Source organism: Denticeps clupeoides, chromosome 6, assembly GCF_900700375.1.
Source record: "Denticeps clupeoides chromosome 6, fDenClu1.1, whole genome shotgun sequence".
NCBI classification, from domain to species: domain Eukaryota; kingdom Metazoa; phylum Chordata; class Actinopteri; order Clupeiformes; family Denticipitidae; genus Denticeps; species Denticeps clupeoides.
Window position 1 is genome coordinate 25,126,367 of NC_041712.1, and position 20,872 is coordinate 25,147,238.

General features: G+C 54.2%; 1 protein-coding gene across 4 annotated transcripts; it reads left to right on the top strand.

Annotated features, from left to right (window-relative positions):
* The first annotated feature begins 1,538 nt into the window (after positions 1-1,538).
* Positions 1,539-20,118, top strand: fam222ba (family with sequence similarity 222 member Ba). 4 transcript variants are annotated; one of them, XM_028984785.1, is made up of 3 exons: positions 1,539-1,685; positions 13,040-13,167; positions 18,347-20,118. In XM_028984785.1, the coding sequence occupies exons 2-3, from the start codon at positions 13,086-13,088 to the stop codon at positions 20,020-20,022; spliced, it is 1,758 nt and encodes a 585-aa protein (XP_028840618.1). In that variant the 5' UTR covers positions 1,539-1,685; positions 13,040-13,085; the 3' UTR covers positions 20,023-20,118. The 4 variants fall into 4 exon arrangements, with proteins under 4 accessions (XP_028840618.1, XP_028840619.1, XP_028840620.1 ...); XM_028984786.1 differs by lacking the exon at positions 1,539-1,685 and adding an exon at positions 2,649-2,778; XM_028984787.1 differs by lacking the exon at positions 1,539-1,685 and adding an exon at positions 10,026-10,044.
* The last annotated feature ends 754 nt before the right edge of the window (positions 20,119-20,872 follow it).

The window sequence follows — 20,872 nt, forward strand, 5'->3', positions numbered from 1 at the left end:
ATATGACTTGTCTGTGAAGTGGATCAATAATGCATCCCTTTAGAAATAGTCCATCATGCCAGAGTTGGATATGAAAAGCGTAATTAGGAACACTGTTCCTAAACATCCTGTATTGACTTCCTTCAGGGCTGGAGAAAGACGCCATTCTGCATCATTAACTTTGCATTATTGCCTGATGGAGCTTGCCGCTGGGCTCGTCCCCAGGCCGTGAAGGGATTTCGTGCGGATCCTCCTTCCCCTTTCACTGTTGGACGCAGGACAAGATGGTGTAGCCACGGGCTCCGGTTGGCCTGGTTTGGACTGGACGGCCGTCACAGAGGCGGTAATAAAGAGGACACAGTTGACAGTTCCATGCCAGGACCCAGGACTGTGGACTCGACTCTAGTGATCCTGCTGCTGGGTTAACCGGTGCTGCTGACTCAGCACGCCATCAGCACTTCGTATGCAAATGAAGTCAAATCAAATAGACTTTTACATCCGCTGCGTGTTCCAGACGTTCCATATAATAAACAAAACCTACATGTTTCTGGTGAAACGGAGTTTCCAGACCCTGCTGATCAGGGTCTTGATAATTATCCGATAAACCGGACCAGTTGGGCTGAGCATCAGCAAACTCTAAAAAAAAATGCAGTGATTTCTGACATAGGTGTGAATAAGCTTAATTAAAATTTATTTCAACAACTGTGATCTATTATTTAAGCAATTTATATTCATCCAGACAGTAGTAGTTCTTCTTAAATCTATTTCTAGTACAGTTCATCATGCAAGTATTAAAACCCAGTTCAAGCAAAATGCCACCCTTCAGGGAGCGGTGAAAAGAAGCATGCATGTCTGCCCGTTTTCTCCGGATCTGCGTCCATTCACGCCGGGCTGGGGGTGCGACAGTGACGTCCGTAGGAGATTTTGTACTTTATGACACGACGGCCCTGGTGAGAGCTACTTTCAGTCAGGCGAGCAGCGGCCATCCCCGAATCAGGCCGCTGTTGCCAGATCTCGTCTCGGAAATAAACCAGCAACCAACCAGCCGTATTGCGGCCGGATTTTGAAGTTGAGGTGCCACGCTGGTAAAGCGTTTAAAAGAGGCCTGGCGAACTGGACATGTAAACGAAGCAACGAAATGTCATAATTCTGCCCTGGTTGTACAATAGCAGCAACAGAAATTTCATGTGGATGTGGAGAGATGTTCTGGAGGAACTGGGTGTCGGTCTGTCCCAACTCGGTAAACTAATGAATGATCCCAAACGAGCAAAAGTCTACAGATAGAGAACAATATTGTATTGCTGCTCAGAGAACAATAGGAGGACAGAGTCTCTTTCTTCACACAAATCCTGTCATTGTTTCACGAAAACAACTGTTTAATACAGGGCTTTTTTTTCGTTACGTTAACCAGTTGCCCGCATCCCAGATAAACAGGGTTTTGTTGTGTTGGTGTACGTTGGAGGGCCGGCAGCCACGTTGGCGTGAAGTCGGCGGATCTGGCCGCCGCGGGCAACGCAGACGGGCTGCGTGAGGCGGCGCGCCGCGCATGCGCGGGAAGTTGCTGCCGCAGACAGCAGCAGTGATTCGGCAGCGGCGGCGGCGGCGGCGACAACAGCAGCGGCGGCGGCGCCTCCCGACCATCCGCGTCCAAATTTCGGCCCCCTCACCATGTTCTAGGCCATGAGTTTCGCCGCGCGTCACAGGGAGTAAGTATTTCCTCCTCCGCCGGGCCCGATCGGGCGGATTCGGAGCCGATGCCTGTCGACAAACGTGCCCGAGGCCAGAAACAGCAACAAAGGAGGGGGGCCGGAGCCCCAGAGCGCTGGGAGTTAGCATGCTAGCCAGGCCGGGACCTGGCACGGTGGCCGCGACGCGGGCGACCCGCCGCTGGCCTGCGGTGAACGCGGCGCTGCGAAGTCGCCGGTCGCCCGGAGCTCCGCCTGCCAGCGGCCGGCCACCATCAGCACTTCGTATGCAAATGAGGTCCGATCGAATAAACTTTTTTTTGGCGTCGTTCGTGTCCCCCGACGGGCCCCGGTTTAGAAGGGGCAGCGGGGTCGGGACTTCGGCACCTTCTGACCTGGATGGAGGCCGGAGCGTGTGTGTGTTCTACGGCCACGTTCGGCCCTGCTGGATCTCCTGGGTCTTCCGGACCCGCGTTCATTGTCGTGACCTTTTCCGGAGGCTCTTCGAGCGCCTGACAGCCGCCGGTACGACTCGGCCGCTGGTGGATCCGGGGCGGCATGGGTCGTCATCGCCGTTACCGGCGGGTTCGTTACGTGACGTTTCTCCAGTAGCGCGGGTTTTGGGGGAGGACACCGGGCGACGTGACGTGGTCCGCCGCGTGTTGGAGCGTCAGCGGCGCGGCTCGGTACATGATCCGATTATTTCCCCGGACTCCCGTACGGGCTGGAGTCGGAGGGGTCGGCGGGGTAACAAAGGGCTGACGTCATGCGACGCATCCGGCCGCATGACTTCCAGTCGCCAGAGCCCGCCCCCTTTTCCTGGGAGAGGCGGTCCGATTGGCTAGACGCCTTGGCTGACGCGCCGCTGGCTGCCGGCCGGTCAATAGGAACGCGCCGACCGGGCGGGACTTCCGGGTTGACGTCATGATGTGGGCGGGGCTTGCCGGGCTGAAGTGGAAACGCTTCAGTCGGTGCCCGAGCGACGTGGGCTTCGGTTCGGTCTGTTTCTCTCCCCCGCGTTTTCGCCGCGGCGGCCGCGACCATGCGCGGCTTCTGCTTCACGGGCTGGTGCTGACGGCGTCGTCGAGGGCCGACCTCCGTGGTGCTGCGTGGGGTAAGATCGTGGGTCCGCGTCGGGAGGAGACCGTGCGACCTGCTTCTCAGCAGCTTCAGGAGGGCCGGCCTTCGTTCTGGCCTCCTGTAAATATACATCTAGAAATAATTGAGTTGTTCCGTCGTAAGAATGCGAGGCCTTGTGAACGTTCCAGATCTCCAGGCTCAGGATCACGCCGGCATCAGCACCTGACCCCTGACCCCACAAGGAGCTTGAACCCTCCCGCCGATTAGGGTGCAGGCGAACGGGGAGGACGAGCTCGGGTGAAAGCGCGGCGAGGATTGATTATGTGCGCCTGTGATGCGCGTTCTCAGCAGAACCTTTCATCAGGGGGATAAACGCTGCCGCGCCGGCCCTCGCGGCCCCGGGGCCGTGAACCCGTGTTTGGCGAACGCGTGGAGGAATGCGTGGAAGTGGCTCCGGCTTGCGTAACGCCGCGGCTGCCGCTCATAGCTCGCATTTTTCCCGCGTGCGCGCATTTACACAGCTGCTGCTCGCCTCCTGGTTGGAGGATGAAGGCCGGCGCGGCGCGGTGCCGCCGCTCTCGCCGGGCCCGGCACCCAGCTGTCGGCCCCTCGGCCCTTTCTGCCCCATTAACCGCCGCCTGGGCCCGTACGAGTCGAGGTGTGCACACATGAACGGTTTGTCACGGTGAAAATGCCGCCGCCGTGTTGTTTACGCCCCGTCCCGCCTGTTTGACAGGAGCGGTTGAGGACGAGGACAGAAATCCGTTATCTGTTTACGGTGAGAGATAAGACGTTCCGAATGGGATCGGTGACCCCGCCCCCTTCCTCCCGCGCCGTCCTGCTCGCCCGCTGCTGTTGTCGGTGGCTGACCGGCGTTTCCGGTCCTCTCTGCCAGCCGCGCTGTCTTTAATAACCGGCAAAACCCACGTTTCTCAGTGCGAGTGTCCGGTCGCTTCCCACCAGCTTCACCGCCCTGGTTTTTTTCAATGTTTTCCGTAATAAAGAACTATTTTACAACTTTCCATATTCGTCCATTTGAAATCAACACAAAAAACGGCAAATAAGCAGTTAGACCTGGAACGCCACTTCCGGTTTTGTTGCCGGTTCGAATGCTGAGGTCCCCCTTGACGAAGGTCCCGTCCCCACACGCTGCTCCCCGGGCGCCTGTCATGGCCGCCCACTGCTCACCAAGGGTGACTGTTAAATACCGAGGACACGGTTCACCGTGTGCTGTGCTGCGGTTTACAACAGATTCCGTACTTTCCTCATCTCGGAAGTCATGGGGCCCCAGAAGTTCCATGAAACCTGGAGTAGCTGCGGTCGGGACTGGACGTTCCCGGCATTGGTAGTATTGATTATCCGGTCCTGGTCTCAGTGCCGACTCTGTTGACGGGACATGGCGCGTGGAGGCGGCGGCACGTGCCGTTTCTCCTGTGGGTCGCAGGGGCGGAGCTTATTGTGACCGCCCCTGCTACTCGTGTAATAAAACCAGATCCGTGCCGGAGTGAGCTGTGGTGGGCTTGAGGACCGTATCGCCGGAGCGGATTGGCTAATGCGGAGGAGGGGGGGTCAGAGTTCAGCACCGCGGCGAGATGCTTTATTTATTTATTTCCTCTTTGTGAGGCGCTGGTAAACTGTCTTTGATGGCGCCCCGGTGTTCACGGCTCGCCCCGGGCCAAACATTCCTGCCTCACCCACTGCCCGCACTCGTGGGCTGCGGCCGCGCCGCGATTCTAAAGGTCGTGTTTGGAATGAGTGAGCTGGCCAGCGCGATCTTTATGCATCACCGCGTCCTCCGACACGCCGAGGTCTGCCTGCGTGTGTGTTATTGTGATGTGTGTGTGTGATGTGCTGTATGAGATGTGTGTATAGAGCTGGTGATGTGCTGTATGAGGTGTGGAGTAGTCTAGCGGGTAACACACTCACCTGAGAACCAGAAGACCCGGGTTCAAACCCCACTTACTACCATCGTGTCCCTGAGCAGGTCACTTAACCCTGAGTGTCTCCAGGGGGGGACTGTCCCTGTAACTACTGACTGTAAGTCACTCTGGATAAGGGCGTCTGGTAAATGCTGGAAATGGAAATGTGTGTGTATGAGCTGGTGTGTGTTATGTGCTGTATGAGGTGTGTGTGTGTGTTGTATGAGGTGTGTTGAGGTGTGTGTGTTGTATGAGGTGTGTTGAGGTGTGTGTGATCGTGGTGTGTGTGTGTGTGATGTGCTGTATGAGGTGTGTGTTGAGGTGCTGGTGTATGTTATTGTTGTGTGTGTGTGTGTGTGTTATGTGCTGTATGATGTGTGTATGGTTGTGGCTGCTGGACGACTGATCAGTTTTGTTGTTTGCGGACCAGACGATGGAAACTGAGGTACGGAGGTCAGGACGAGGGTCAACTTGGACCTTGACAGTGATACACACACACAGGGTTTCATCATCATTTGTTTCAAATGTGTCCATGTGTCTTAAGTTGCGTTTGGCTGAAGTTGAGCACTTGACGATGTCCTGGCTCTTGTTCACTTCCTGTTTGGCAGCGTTGGCGTTCTGATCTGGCGCCCGCCGCTCCGGCCCGATCAGCGTTTTCCCAACTTATTTACTGGCCTGTGAGGGGTTTTTTTGTTAGCAATTATCAGTTAATTGGAAATTAAATTGATTTGTTGTAGTTCTCTGAAATACCGACAATTCTGGTTTTGAAAAAGTAAAAAATAAACAGACAATGAGAATAAATCTCTATCTCTCTCTCTCTCTCTCTCTCTCTCTCCCCACTTACTACCATTGTGTTTCTGAGCAGGACACTCCAGGGGGGGACTGTCCCTGTAACTACTGACTGTAAGTTGTAGGTTGATGGTGGAGATGATGGTGATGGGGTCTCCCCCCCCGTGTTTCTAGTGGGATCAGGGTTCTGGCGCATGTCCGGCCTCAGAATCGGTCCATCACTGGCGTGTTTGTTGCCATGCTGAGCCCTTCCGAGAATTCCCATGTCAGGTCTGGTTTGGGCGTGAGGCTCTGGGAAATCGTCCCGAGACGTCCGACGGCGAGGGGAACGTGCGCGTGGCCGCCTCGCTTTTTTACCGCCTCCTCCTTTTGTGCGTCGTACAGAGAACCAGAGGGGATTAAAATCACGTCCATTATGTCCGCCAGACCTTTACCCGTGTGTGCGCGTGTGTGTGTGTGCGTGTGTATGTGTGTGGATGTTGTTTACAAAGAACCCTTTTGAGTTTGGTCGGTCGGATGTAAACGTAACGTTGCGAGCCCGGAGCGGTTTAATGATGGAACGGCGGCGGCGTTCCTACACACGCTCTTCTGAGGCTAAATGTGCCTGAGCTGTACAGTGGGAGGCTGATGGAGCTCCAACAGAAGGCCGGTGGAGATGTTTGACCGTGTGTGTGTGTGTGTGTGTCGTACCTTGTATGGCTCGACTCGTCAGATTTCTCTAATTAAAAGGAAGGCGGAGTCACCAGGAACCGGCGGCTTGTTTGTGGGTCTTTACCGTGCTGCTGTGTGTCTGTGATGCTGAGGTCACAATCCCTGTCGGAATCTCCACGGTGTCGGCAGCGGGCAGTAAAACGCTTTATTAACATCGTTCCGTCCGAACGTGGACGTAAAAACCGCCTCGTAAAAAGATGAATCGCAGTCGGTTTATCCAAACGCCACGTTTAGACGTAAATTTCACAATGCGTTTTTTTTTTCTGCAACATTATTACCTTGTAATGATTTTTACTTTTCCATTTTCCCCGGATTATTTCAGATGGTTGGTTTGTATTAACCACGCCCCTTTTCATCGATCTACATCGTATTTGGGTGGCCTAGCGGTTAAGGAAGCGGCCCCGTAATCAGAAGGTTGTCAGTTCAAATCCCGATCCGCCAAGGTGCCACTGAGCAAAGCACCGTCCCCACACACTGCTCCCCGGGCGCCTGTCATGGCCGCCCACTGCTCACTCAGGGTGATGGGTTAAATGCAGAGGACAAATTTCACTGTGTGCACCGTGTGCTGTGCTGCTGTGTATCAAGTGACAATCACTTCACTTTTTCACATTTAAAATTTTTATTTTCGCTCCGCATGAGCCAGTGTTCGATTTCACAGCTTCACGACCAGATTGTGCCGATATTTTAACCGGCAGCTTCTTGCCAGCGAGCCCCGAATGACCGGTGGCGTGCCGGCTGACCGGAGCGGCGGCCGCTGTAATATTCATGATGTCATTACTCAGAGGGCGGCGGCCACGGCGGCGGCGGCGGGTTCTTCGACCTCCTGACAGGGGCTATAAAAGGAAGCCGGGTTCATCTTTCTGGGGGAGCGAGCCTCAAATTCCCTGTTCCCCGGAGCTACAGTGATTTCTCACACACACACTACACACACCCACACACACACACACAGTTATCACTAGAGTAATAACACATGACAAATCTCCCAATGTCCTCTGATTCTTGCCAGATTGATTTGGTACAGAATTTAATATTTCGGGTTTAAAGGACCGCGTATCGGCCGGCGCTGTACGGTGACCGTTTTGTGGATGTCGTGTGTGTGTAATGAACCCTCTTTCGTCTGTAGAGAAATGGTGACTTCCTGCTTTAAGTCCAACGTCCCTGCCTCCGCGCGTCCCCTAAACTCCGCCCCCTCACGTCCCACCGCTGCCGACCTGCCGCCGTTCCTGATTTGACTTATCAACGGGTCTCAGAGCGAACCTATTGATCTCCTGCTGCAGCCGTGGCTCCGCCCACCAGCGCTCGGTTCATTTACTGCGTCTAACGACCGCTTGCAGGTGTTACTTCTGCTCACACACACACACACACACACACACACACACACGGTCTTGGCAGCCTTTCGTCCGCCTGTAATGTGTGTGTACTGTGGAGGAGTGTGTTGGGGCGGGGACTCGGATCGTACCGGTGTAGTCAGAGCTGCTTCCTGGTTGAAAGGTCGTCCCAGAAGTCCCGGATTTCTCACTGCTGCTCCACAGGTTGTACTACCGTACCAGCTGGTCTGGTTTGTCTGGCGTGCTTGACTAGTACGCCCGGGTAACCACCTTACGAGGCGCGGTGCAGCGCGGCGATGGTGCTGGTTGGAGCACCATCACCAGACGCCCTTATCCAGAGCGACTTAGTCAGTAGTGACGGGGACAGTCCCCCCCTGGAGACACTCAGGGTTAAGTGTCCTGCTCAGGGACACGATGGCAGTACAGTCATTGTACTCGCTGGCAAGAGTTGATATCAGTCAATATGGAGAAAAATAATCGCGCCCTTTTCTCAGGTCTGTCGTGGGATCTGAAGCTTGATGTTTGATTGTTTGGGGGCTTTTACCGGATCTACGGTCTTGGCAAAAACTTGGTTTTCGTCAAGTTTATGCAAAGTGTCAACATTTGCAGTTTTGCATTTTTTTTTCACCCTGACATGCTGTCCATCAACTTCTGGGCCAAATCCTGACTGACGGCGACCCGGTCCTTCACAATCGGTGCTTGGAGTTTGGCAGAATTTGTGGGGTTTTTTTTGTCCACCCGCCTCTTGAGGATTGACCACATGTTGTCCATTGGATTAAAGTTCCAGGGAGTTTCCTGCCATGGACCCAAAATTTCAATGTGTATGGAACTTTGTGCATCATGCTGGAAATGGCGTCCCTCACCGAACTGTCCTTGGATGGTGGGGAGAAGTTGCTGTCGGAGGATGTTTCTGTACCGTTCTTTATGCGGCCACTCCCAGATAGGGGCTCGATCAGAGAAAAGGACTTTACCGCGGTCCTCAAAGATATTTTCATTGACTTTAGGCAAGAGAAAGACACAAACTAAAAAATTACAATTCACACAATATAAAAAACTTCTCACTAAGTAAATCAATTCTGTAAGAGTTACATGTGAAGATCGGGTAACATTGCTGCACAGTATTATAGGAAAAATGGCAATTTAGTCATATTCGAAGAACAATAATGATAATAACGTGTGCAATTCTAAACCCAACAACCTTTCCACGTAATAATAACCCCGTCCTCATGCCAGATTGGTTAATGAAAAAGAACAAGACGACAATATCGTTTCTGGAACTAATACTAATAGTCGGATTCTGAGACTGAAGGCGTGTAAAATACTCCAGACCCCCACACCTTATGAAATTCTTTGTTGGTATCACTAATTGAGTAGCCTGTGTTTTCGAGGCTTAGACAGGACATAAGGTCCCTCATCCATGGGATGGGATGGGTGGGAGGAGCAGCACCATCTTCCATCTGAGGAAGACTGTACTTCTGGCTAAAGGGGGAGCAAAAGAGGGCGTCCGGCATTTTCAGTCCCGGTAATTTTTGAAGAATATCAGCCTGTGCTTTGTGCAGTGGCTTCCTTGCGGCCCTTATGACACCGGGCGTCCTCCAGAAGCAGATTTAAGGTCATTTTCACGGCAAAGAGGGACCTTGCAAGTCATCTGATCGCTCTTCATAACATTCCGGAGCATACGCAAGTTGCCGGAATAGAGACGGAAGCAGCAAACTTTGAAAAAACGCTATTTGTGTCATTTTCAAAACTTGGCCATGACTGTAGGTTAAAGAGTGTGTGTGTGTGTCCCTGTGTATCCAGCTGCTCCCATGGTCACACACACTCGTGAAATGTTTGCCGTCGTGAGTCTGTGCGCCGTCTGTGTTTGCCTGGCGCGGCGGTGGCGGGGGCCTTTAATGGCTGCCGGTGGTGATGGAGCGTTGGAGAGGGTGGGGTCGCCGTGGCGGCGGCGGCTTTGTGCCGCGGCCTTCAGAGGCTCGTCCCGAGGAGGAGGGCTCACGCTTTGATATCCGCCTTTGAGCTGAGTTGAAAGCCGCCGTTTCCGCCGCCACGGCTCATGTGGAGCTAATGGGCTCCGCAGGGTCGTACCTGCAGCACAGCGGGGCTTTTCAGTACGAATCCCACACGCTCGTCACCTGACCCAGATAGTCCTTAATGGCCGTTTGTTGCTTTTTACATTTACGTTTACTGATCCAGAGCGACTTACAACGTGCTTCCATGTCACCATGGATGAAGTGGTCAGTTCTGGTTCACTAGGACCCCCAACTATGAATACAATCTTTTTATTCACTCTGTTCTAGTTTCTATACAGAAGTCAGACAAGAAGAAGGTTACAAGTTCATCTAAATCTTCTCTAAAGAGGAAGGTCTCGAGCTGCCGTGTGAAGGTGCTCAGTGACTGAGCTGGAAGTTCATTCCACCACCGAGGGGCCAAGATGGAGAAGAGTCTAGATGAGCGTCTTCCTCGTACCTTCAGAGATGGAGGGACCAGGCGAGCAGTACTGGAGGCTCGGAGTATACGAGGTGCAGTGCGAGGTGTAATAAGGGCTGTGAGGTAGGATGGTGCTACTCCATGTTTGGCTTTGTAGGCCAGCATCAGTATTTAGAACCTGATGCGTGCAGCTACTGGGAGCCGGTGGAGGGAACGTAGCAGAGGGGCGGTGTGGAGAACTTGGGAAGGATGAAGATCAGTCGTGCTGCTGCATTTTGTACTAGTTGTAGTGGTCGGATGGTACATAGTGTTAGACCAGCTTTTGGTTAAATATTGATATTCATATTGTTCATCTGCAGAACTACGGTACTGCTGCAGATCCCAAGAACCTGCAGAGAGGAGAGGTGGACGGTTAGGGCCCTACAAAATCAGTTTTATTCCATTTTAATCCTTCTGAATTCCATTATTTCCATTATAAACATAGGTATCTTCTGGTTCTGGAGCTGAACCCCGTGGCTGCTGGCTCAGATGCACCAATCGCAGCCCGTCTGCACGTCATCTCACAACTTGTCTAACTGACAGTTCAGGGTCATGTGACTGATATTGAAAGTGAAAGTGAAGTGATTGTCATTGTGAGACACTGCAGCACAGCACGCGGTGACAGGGTGAAACGGGGAGCTTTGCTCAGTGGCACCTCAGCCCCGTATTGGGCTAAATGACGCCAATGACCGACTCTTGATTAGATTCCAGTCATATGCCAGAAAGTGCTGAGAATAAACTTGTTGTTTTCTCTCCAAATTTAAGCTCCACCCCCTCTATGATAAAATGCTTTGCTTAGTGTAGGTGGAAAACGGAACCGGGGATTTATTCTGTTGCGTAGCGGTACTATCCTACGTTCTTGATCCGTTCCGGGAAAGTGCGAGCACCCAGTGGCCATAAATCACCGGCCAATCGGTGTTTGAACAGTTGGACGGGGCTCCAGACGAACTGGCGAGTGGCGGCCGCCACCTCCAGTGGGCCAAACAGGAAGCGTTGGTGGGCGGGGCGGAGTCCTACGCCGCCTGATTTTAAAAGGTATTAAAGGTATTAACTCCAATTTGGGGTGATTGGGGGCATCCTATGTGCTTGTATTTGTAGTCTGTCAGTGTCTGGAATAGCTGGAGGCGGGTCAGGACACCCTGCCCCGCCCCACCAAATCTCCCTGTGTCACGTCCACTTCCTGGGACTCTCCAGCTCTCCGTTATAGAAGTATTTATTTCTCGTTCCGGAGGATGTGGGTGGGGCCTGAGCCAGAATGTCCAGACTAAACTCTTCCGGATCTGCTTCGGTCGCCAGGATGCGCTGCGGTGACCTCGGCGTGGCGCCGGTTTCAGTAGGTCCCATGGATTCGCCGGTGGCGTTCCGACGGTGGGACCCGCGCTTGGTCGTCCTCAGAAAAGGATTCCGATTCCGTGCTTTCGACCTGCGTCTCTCCAGTTTCTATTACGGCGCCGTGACCTCGGGGTAAACGCGCAGTTAAATAACCACGCCGCTGCTTCTTCCCACGCTCGGCCGTGAAACCGTCCCTCCGTCTGCTGGCTCCGCTCTTTAATTACCCATCATGCCCCGCACGTCCCTAATTCATCAGAAGTGCAAATCGGGGCCGATACGAGGCAGGCCACGTCGCCACGGCGACTGACGGCCCCGCCTCTCCCCCGCTGAGATAACGGGCTTTTATCTGCCGTAATTCGACCCGCGGCGCTCCGGGCGCTTCTCTCTGCCCGTGTTTTGTTGCCGTTTTTTTTTTTTTTTTTTTTACTGGTTTATGGAGATATAAATATGAAAAATTAGTATGTTTTCTGCCAGATTTTTGTACGTGAAGAGTGGCGGCGGTACAGGGGTTCAGCCCACATGATTACCTGTCCACAGGCTCCTTTGGCGGGGCGGTGATCGCCGCACTGCGCCCCCCCGGCGCGCCCGTCCTCACCGCTAACGAAGGCTTTTAATCCTCGCGGCGCCAACGTCAGCGCTCCGGTAGATTAAATAAATCAGGTCTGGCGTGCGGCGGGACGAGCCGAGCAAAGAAGGAACGACGCGTCGGGCCAATTAAAGCCGACGCTGGGTGGCGGCGGGATCGAGGGCGGGCGCCTGTGCCATATGGTGGGCATGTGATAAGATCCGGCCCCTCTCGCCAGGTGTGTGGCAGGCCGCGGGTACGTGGGCACGCGCCAGCTTCGTTAACGCCGGATTTAAACGAGCCGTCGGTGTGACCTGGATTTTTAAAAAAAAATTTTGGGGTCGGGCCGATGACGGTGCACCTGATGGGAGACCAACGCTGTACATAATTCATACATTCTACTATCCCAAAACAAAACTGCAGCACAGCACGCGGTGAAACGTGTCCTCTGCATTTAACCCCCACCCTTGGTGAGCAGTGGGCGGCCATGACAGGCGCCCGGGGAGCAGTGTGTGGGGACAGGACCTTCATCAAGGGGACCTTGGCGGTTCGGGATCCGTTTCCTCACCCGCCAGGCCACCACTGCCCCCGACGTGCGTGGTGCGGGTGTTTCGCTTCAAACGTGCCGATTTACTCCACAACAGTCAGGTCGTGGATTTTCACTCACTGCCTCGATATGGCCTAGCGGTTCAGGAAGCGGCCCCGTAATCAGAAGGTTGCCGGTTCGAATCCCGATCTGCCGAGGTGCCACTGAGCAAAGCACCGTCCCCACACACTGCTCCCCGGGCGCCTGTCATGGCTGCCCACTGCTCACTCAGGGTGATGGTTAAATGCAGAGGACAAATTTCACTGTGTGCACCGTGTGCTTTATCCTACCCGCCTTGTAGCTAAATTATCATTAGCTGTGTTATTGCGTTGGTAGCGTAATGGTCGTCTCTCACATTTTTTTTTGTGTGTGTGTGTGTGTGTGTGTGTGTGTGTGCGCGTGCCCCAGCTGTGGAGTCTCTGCTCTCTACGACACCGTTTGATGTTTAATTGAAGTTATTTGGCGTCAGATGTCTCCTCTGCTGACGCTCCAGGTGTGAATCTGATGTTGAAGGACGCACAGTCCCGCTCTCCGACTTGTCTGATGGGCGTGTAAGTGTGTAAAAGGCTTAAATCCGGTCCCTCTCTGTTTTTCAGTGTGAGGAGGAGCGAGTATCCCATGTTGCACTAGTGTCGGTGTGAAATGCTGGCCTGTCTGCCAGGGCCAGGTGACCTCTCCCTCCGTCTTCACTCCCACACGCAGATGAACACTGGACTTCAGAAATGTGAGTCTTCTCTCTCTCTCGCTCGCTCGCTCGCTCGCACTCGCACACACACACCGATCTGCAGGGCGACCCCCAAACCACTCAAACCACCAGGGTTCATCGCCACGGCGACCTCCGCCCGGCCCAGAAACACCTGCCCTGTTCGCGCTGAGCTCCGCCCCCTCCCTGACTGATGTTTCCCGCCCACACACGGCTCAGCCACGCTCCGCAATGACTGCCCACACACCCACACACACACACACACACACACACACACACACAGCTCCTGCTCGGTGTTTATAATAAAATATATAAACCGGCCTTGATGGATCCCTGCTCGAAAGTCCTGCTGTCAGTCAGCGGCCTGTCAGGTCCCCCCGCCGTCACCCGCCCACGTTGCCCTGCCAGCGGCGGAGGCCAGAGTTCGCACAACACCCCGCGCCGCGAGGCACCCATTAACGCAGCCGGGCTAATAAGCGACAGCGCTGGTGACGAGGAGCCCGATGAAGAGCGAGCACAAACGGGAGGGTGAACACGCACTCTCACACACACACACACACACACACACACACTCACACAGAGCATCACCTTCCTCTAGTTTACCTTCAGAAAAGGTGGAAGCTTTTTTTTTATGTCTCTCTCTCTCTCTCTCTCTCTCTCTCTCTCTCTCTCTCTCTCTCTCACTCGCTCATTTTCCATCAGCCTGTCTCTTCTCTGTCTGTCTCATGCGCGCGCACACACACACACACACACACACACACAGAGCATCACCTTCCTCTAGTTTACCTTCGGAAAAGGTGGAAGCTTTTTTTTTTATGTCTCTCTCTCACTCTCTCTCTCACTCACTCGCTCGCTCATTTTCCATCAGCCTGTCTCTTCTCACACACACACACACACACACACACACACTGAGTCATCACAATTGTCTTGACGTTAAGTTTCACCCAAATCCGGGGCGAGCTCTGCTGATGAGGCGCGGCTCCGGTCGCTTCTTTTCCCCCGAGTCCCGACGGGCGCCGCGATTCGCCGAGGGTTTTTCTGCGTCAGTTTGACCCACTTCTGCGGAAATTTTCTTTCCTTTCATGCCCCCCCCCCCCCCCTCTCTCTCCCCCTCCCTCGTTCTGTCTGTCTCGTCCTCATCACGGCTCATCAGGACCGTAATTTCGGAATCACCGTAATCAGTCCAGCCCCCAGGAGAAGCCATTATGTTCCGCCCCGGCTGTTCGGGGCCATTGTCTGCCGGGAGAGGCGGCGCGCACCCGGGGCGGCTGCCGCCGAAACCGCGCGCCACTTTACGAACAAAGTGCATGATGGGAGCCGCCGTCTGCCCCGCTGCTCTTTTCGTTGTTTGGGGGGGGGGTGACGGAGTGGCCGGGGAGCCCCGCCCCTCGCCGGGCGGTCCCTCTCTGTTCGTCCCTGCTGCATTTTAAACAAAAGGCCCTTCTCCTGGCCACCCCCCCTTCTCCCGACTCGGAGCGCCATGACAACGCCAGATGTGTTCCTCTGACATCTGGGACACGGCGAGGGGCAGGGGAGGGGCCGGTCTAGGGAATCAGGCCTCTGATTGGCTGCCTCTTATTCCACCTTGCCGCTGGGAGCACCTCTACCAGAACCAGAACCCTGGGGACCAGCATCTAGTGCCACCAAGGCTCCAGAAATGTGGAACCAGGCCGGTTCTTCAGCTTTAAACAGACGTCCCCCTGTGCTCTTTGACACGTGAATCATCGGACCTCGGGGACGCGATGCGCCGCGGAGTCCGCGTGCTGGTCTGCCGAAGTGAATGTGGCCGGAGAGGCGGGGCAGATTCTGCCCACCCCCCCCTCATCTGGCTGATTACGGAGACGGCGAGGCAGTCGCAGGAAATAGCCTGACTTTGGGCAGAGGGGGGAGGAAATTGCTGCCGAAAATTGCTCTCCTGCAAAGACCTTCTGTCCTGCTGGCTGTCCGGAGACAGTCCCGGGTCGGCAGAGTCCGTGTCTGACCGCTGAGGAGTAAACGCCATATTTTACAGGATGTGTGTGTGTGTGTGTGTGTGTATATATATATATATATATATATATTGCATCTATTCAATGGTTCACCTCACATCATATTTCAGTCATTTGCCGTTTCTAGACATGGTGGTATTAGTGCTGGTTGATCGGTTTGGTTCGGCCTCCTGTGAAAGTGAAGTGATCGTCATTGTGATACACAGCAAGCACACGGTGACACCACAAAATGTGTCCTCATCACCCTTAATGAGCAGTGAGCAGCCATGACAGGCGCCCGGGGAGCAGTGTGTGGGGACGGGACAGTCATCAAGGGGACCTCAGTGGCACCTTGGCGGTTCGGGATTCGAACCGGCAACCTTCTGATTTACGGGGCCGCTTCCTCACCTGCTAGGGAACCACGGTCACGAGCGAGAAGCGATTATCTCTGTGTGGTAGACACGCCCACACGCAGACCTGACATTACGCATCAGTCATGGCTGCACCCTCTCACCGAGGGTGACTGTTAAATACAGAGGACACGTTTCACTGTGACACAGTGTGCTGTGCGGCAGTGTCTCACAATGACTTCACTTATACAATAATAATCAAATAACCTTAGTTTAATTATGAAAATGTTGTTTTCGTCTGTTCTACTCGGTGACTAAGATAGGGTGGGGTAACACACTCGCCTATGAACCAGAAGACCCGGGTTCAAACCCCAATTACTACCATCGTGTCCCTGAGCAGGACACTTAACCCTGAGTGTCTCCAGGGGGGGACTGTCCCTGTAATTACTGGGTGGTAGTAGCCTAGTGGGTAACACACTCGCCTATGAACCAGAAGACCCAGGTTCAAATCCCAATTACTACCTTCGTGTCCCTGAGTAAGACACTTAACCCTGAGTGTCTCCAGGGGGGGACTGTCCCTGTAACTACTGACTGTAAGTCGCTCTGGATAAGGGCGTCTGGTAAATGCTGGAAATGTAAGACTAAATAAAGACAAAAATGAAAGATGGGCGCAAAGACCAGACTAAAACTAAAATTAAGAACGGCCCCCAAAAAACGACTTTAATTAAATATGCGTAATATTTTAATGTGTAGGCCGCGGTACGAGTCCTCGGTGCGTCATCACTGTCCGTTGTCCTCGTTTCGTGTTGGTCTTGTTACATGTAAGTGAAATGTGGAGTTGTCTCGTCCGCGATGGTCTGCGTGAACCCCGGCAGGAGTGGTGCTTCGCCTCGCTCCCATTTGCCGGCGCCGGACGGTCTGTCCGTGATTAAAGCGAGGTTCCCGCTTCATTACTGCGTCGTGTGCTCCTCCGAGCGTCTGACGGACTTGTCCTCGTAAACCGGCCGCCTGCTGCAGGTCCGGCGCGCCGCGCCTGGATCTCGTTTGCATGCGTGTACGCCACGTCGGTCACGTGCCATCAGACCGGCGCGCCGATGCCCGTCGCTTTGCATCAGAGTGACAGACCCCGGCCCGAGCGGGCGGCCTCGACTCGCCTGCCGTTGTGGCTGAGGTCGTAACGGGGTCGTATGCAAATGAGCGCAGGTGTCTGAACATCCCAGGCTCCTCAGCGTCCACCTTCGTCCAGGCGCCAGGGTGTGACGTCTTAAGAAGCAGTCGGATACCCACTAGACGAGTCTAACACACACACACACACACACACACACACACACACACACACTATAGATATATAGATATATAGATATATATATCTATATATATATATAGATAGATATCGTCCAGCACTTAACAATTCCCAGCATGCTCCATTCCTGTCAAGTTCGGCCTTATCAGGACTCTTAGTTTTTGTAAACTCAAAATCTATAGAAACCGAATTGCTGGTGTTGTCCTCCTGCAAGTCCCTTTGGATAAAAGCGTCTGCAAGGTAAAGGTAAAGGTAAAGGTACAGGTAAAGGTAAAAGTACAGGTAAAAGTGGTTGTGCCGGTCTCCCTCTGTGTTACTGCAGCCTTCCGTGAAGAAAGTGCCTCGCCCACACATACACACACACACACACACACCCTCACACACCCTCACACACCCTCACACACCCTCACACACCCTTTCACGTACACACGCGCCTCTTTCTCTGACTCCTCGTCTACATTTCGTGGCCCGACTTCTAAAGAAGGCCTTGTCTTGTAACCGTAAACGCGCTCCTTTTTTTTTTTTTTAATAAAAACTAAATGAGCTTTTTTTTCACTTCGTTGGGTCTAACTAGTTTGTTGGTTGAAATATGCGTAATAAATCAGCTCGAGAGCCATTTTCACCCTCAGCCCACACCGAATCCACGTTATTACTGTTGTCATGATTGGCGTGCGTCAGCCGCGTGATCGACGCTTCGGACGCGCCGTCTCCGCCGGCAATTTGGCGGCGAGGAGCCCCCCTTTTTATCACCCTCGTGATTGAAAGCAGTAGACAGAAAATTTCATGTCACGTAATGTCTCCTTCACTGAAGACTGTCAAATTTACACTTACAGCATTTACCAGACGCCCTCAGTAGTTAAAGGGACAGTCCCCCCCCGGAGACACTCAGGGTTAAGTGTCCTGCTCAGGGACACGATGGTAGTATGTGTTACTGCCACCCACTGTTCACTGTTAATCACGTGACTGCGATGGGACATAAAGAAAGTGTCGTACTCGTGGTCGTATATAATCACACAAGCACAACCAGACCAGGACACGAGGGCGTCAACAAGTCACATGTAGCCCAGACCTGAACTAGTGACTAGTGGTAGGGTGATAGTAGCCTAGTGGGTAACACACTCGCCTATGAACCAGAAGACCCAGGTTCAAATCCCACTTACTACCATCGTGTCCCTGAGCAGGACACTTAACCCTGAGTGTCTCCAGGGGGGGACTGTCCCTGTAACTACTGATTGTAAGTCGCTCTGGATAAGGACGTCTGGTAAATGCCTTAAATAAAAATGTAAAATGTAAATGACTATTCATCAGCGTCAATCATGGGCAACGCTACCTGGACACCTGAACTGCTGACTCTACACTTGTCCTCCTCTCTGGACACCTGAACTGCTGACTCTACACTTGTCCTCCTCTCTACTTAACCTCTACCTAGCGAGCAGTTTTCTCGAACTTGACTGTAACCCAGAAGACTGGCCGGCTGTGATGTTCATCAGTTGAAATGTCTCTTTGCCTGATTCCACCTTGCCTTATCTCCCGTCCCTTTTCTAAGTTCTGCAACTCATCGTTTGTCTCTTTTGTCTTAGGGGACACTACACAGAGGATGAGATCTGCTCAGTATCCAACCCCTGCGGAATTGGATGCTTATGCTAAGAAGGTTGCCAATAACCCCCTGACCATCAAGATCTTCCCCAACAGCGTCAAGGTCCCCCAGAGGAACCACGTGCGGCGCACAGTCAACGGACTGGACACGTCAGGACCCCGCTACAGCCCTTACCCGCCCTCTCAGGCCAGCAGCAAGGCCGGCCTCCTCGCCATCGTCAAGGTGCCCGTCGTCAAGGGCATCATCAAGGACTTCGACGGCAGCCGGGCTCGCCTGCACCCGGACGTCCTCATGAGCGTCCCCGGCGGACCGTACCCAGGGGCCGCCGCCTCGGCCGGCACTTTGAACCTGCACCACCTGCCCCAGGGCCTGCAGAGACCCCCCCAGCAGCAGCAGCAGCAGCAGCAGGGACTGTCCCATCAGCAGCTGCCTCAGCCCGTACCCCCGCACCAGGCCCTGCGGCACGCCCAGGCCATGTCCCAGCCGCCACAGGGACACCCCCGGCCCCAGACGCTCTCCCACCCCCCCATCCTGGGACACCCCGCCCAGGGCCCTCCGCCTATTCTACTTCAGCAGCCTCCGGCCGGACCCAGGAAGCTCCCGGATGGGGACGCCCCGCCCAACGTGACCGTCTCTACCTCAACCATTCCGCTCTCCATGGCCAGCGGCCTGCACCAGGGCCGGCAGCCGGACCTGAGCAGCATCGTCAACCAGATCAACCAGTTCTGCCAGGCCCGGGCTCAGGGCGCCGGCGCCACCTCCATGTGCGAGGGCCAGATCGCCAACCCCAGCCCCATCAGCCGCAACCTGCTGATCAACGCCAGCTCGCGGGTGTCCATGCACAACAGCCACCCCCACCACCACCACCCCGCCGCCGCCACCGCGCCCAACCTCATGCACCCGTCCTGCGTCATCCCGCCCCCGGACAAGGCGGCCGCGCCCACCCCCATCGCGGGGGCGGTGCCTCACAACATGGTCGCCATAAACAGGATGCCGCTTTACCACAACGACATGAAGCAGCAGCAGCAGCAGATTCACCAGCTGCAGCAGCAGCAGCAGCAGCTGCGGTCGTGGAACCCCCACCAGCTCCCCCACCCGCAGCACATGGCGGACGGCGGTGGCGGCGGGCACCCCTGCAAGCACCCCACTCGGGACCCCGGCTTCCCCGGCAAGGGCATGGGCTACGCGGCCGACCTGTGCGTGGCTCAGCCCTACGCCCTGAAGCCGCAGATGGACAAGCCCACCCCCTCGCCCCCGGTCCTCAACAACGGGATGCACCCCGGGGCCATGCCACACTACACCAACGGGCACTACTTTCAGCCGCAGCAGGCGCCCGTGTGGAGCAGCATCCTGCCCACGCCCAACAGCGACAGCTCCGGGTCTCAGGACCTGGCCGCGCCATTCCACGGGGCGCCCGGCGCCGCCGCCACGGCCGTAGACTGCACCCCAGTCGGGGCCGGCGCCCACTACAGGCCGGGGGTGGGCGCCGCCCCCGCCGCCGGCCAGACTAATCTGATGCAAACGGCGGATTACTTGGGCGGCGACTTCCAGACGCCCTGCTTCCGAGATCAGAATCTGGGGCTGATGGTGAAGATGCACAGGCCGGCGGGGGGCAGGCCGCTCCCCGAGGCCCCCGTCCAGCACCCAGGGTACAGATAAGCTACGGCCACGCCCACAGGCACACCTTCTGTTAGTCTTACGTACGTACGTACGCGCGCACGCGGGCGGGCGGGCGAGGGGCGCCAAATCCTCATTTCGAAGACTGCTGACTTCATTAAAAACAAAAAAAAAAACCACGTTGAACAAGAGCGGCGCGTTTCTTTCCCCCTCCGTTCTCTCATCTTGCAAGTGATCAATTTTCTTCCTTCCTTCGTTTCGTTGTTTTTTTTTTTTTTTTTTTTTTTTTTTTTGGCGCTTCGACCGGGCGCCGTAGGGAATTATTTTTATATACGTCGTCATTCCTCCTCTCTCGCACCCTTCCTCGCTGTATCCGTGTGCCTCACATATTTTTACATGAAGGTTTTTTTCCTTGCAAATTTCGCTTCTACGCGTAAACGGTGAGGGTGATCGGTGGAGATCTCAGTGATTTTTTTTTTTTTTTTTTTTTTTTTCCTTTTTAAATTAGACAACACATCTTTTTCATATATATATATATATGTTTTCAACCTTTTTTTTTTTTTTTTTTCCGCATTAATTTATTCATTAAACAGGTTTCGTTCCATCAGATGCAACTTTCTAACCGTCGCCAGTAACGGGCGTGGTGCTGCGGCCACGACGGAGCCACGCAACAGTCGGAGAAGGCGTCACGATTACAAATACTGTTCCTTTTATCGTTCTCATGATGCGATAACTATTACTTGAATCAGGGAGCCGATTGCTTTATTAATTTCTTGTGGAATCAGCAGGATGACGTTTGACTACTGGAGTGGATGTTTTATAGGATTGTGACTAATATAAGTTAGAACCAAACCATTTTTTTTTTTTTTTGTTGATTTTTGACAGGTTATTT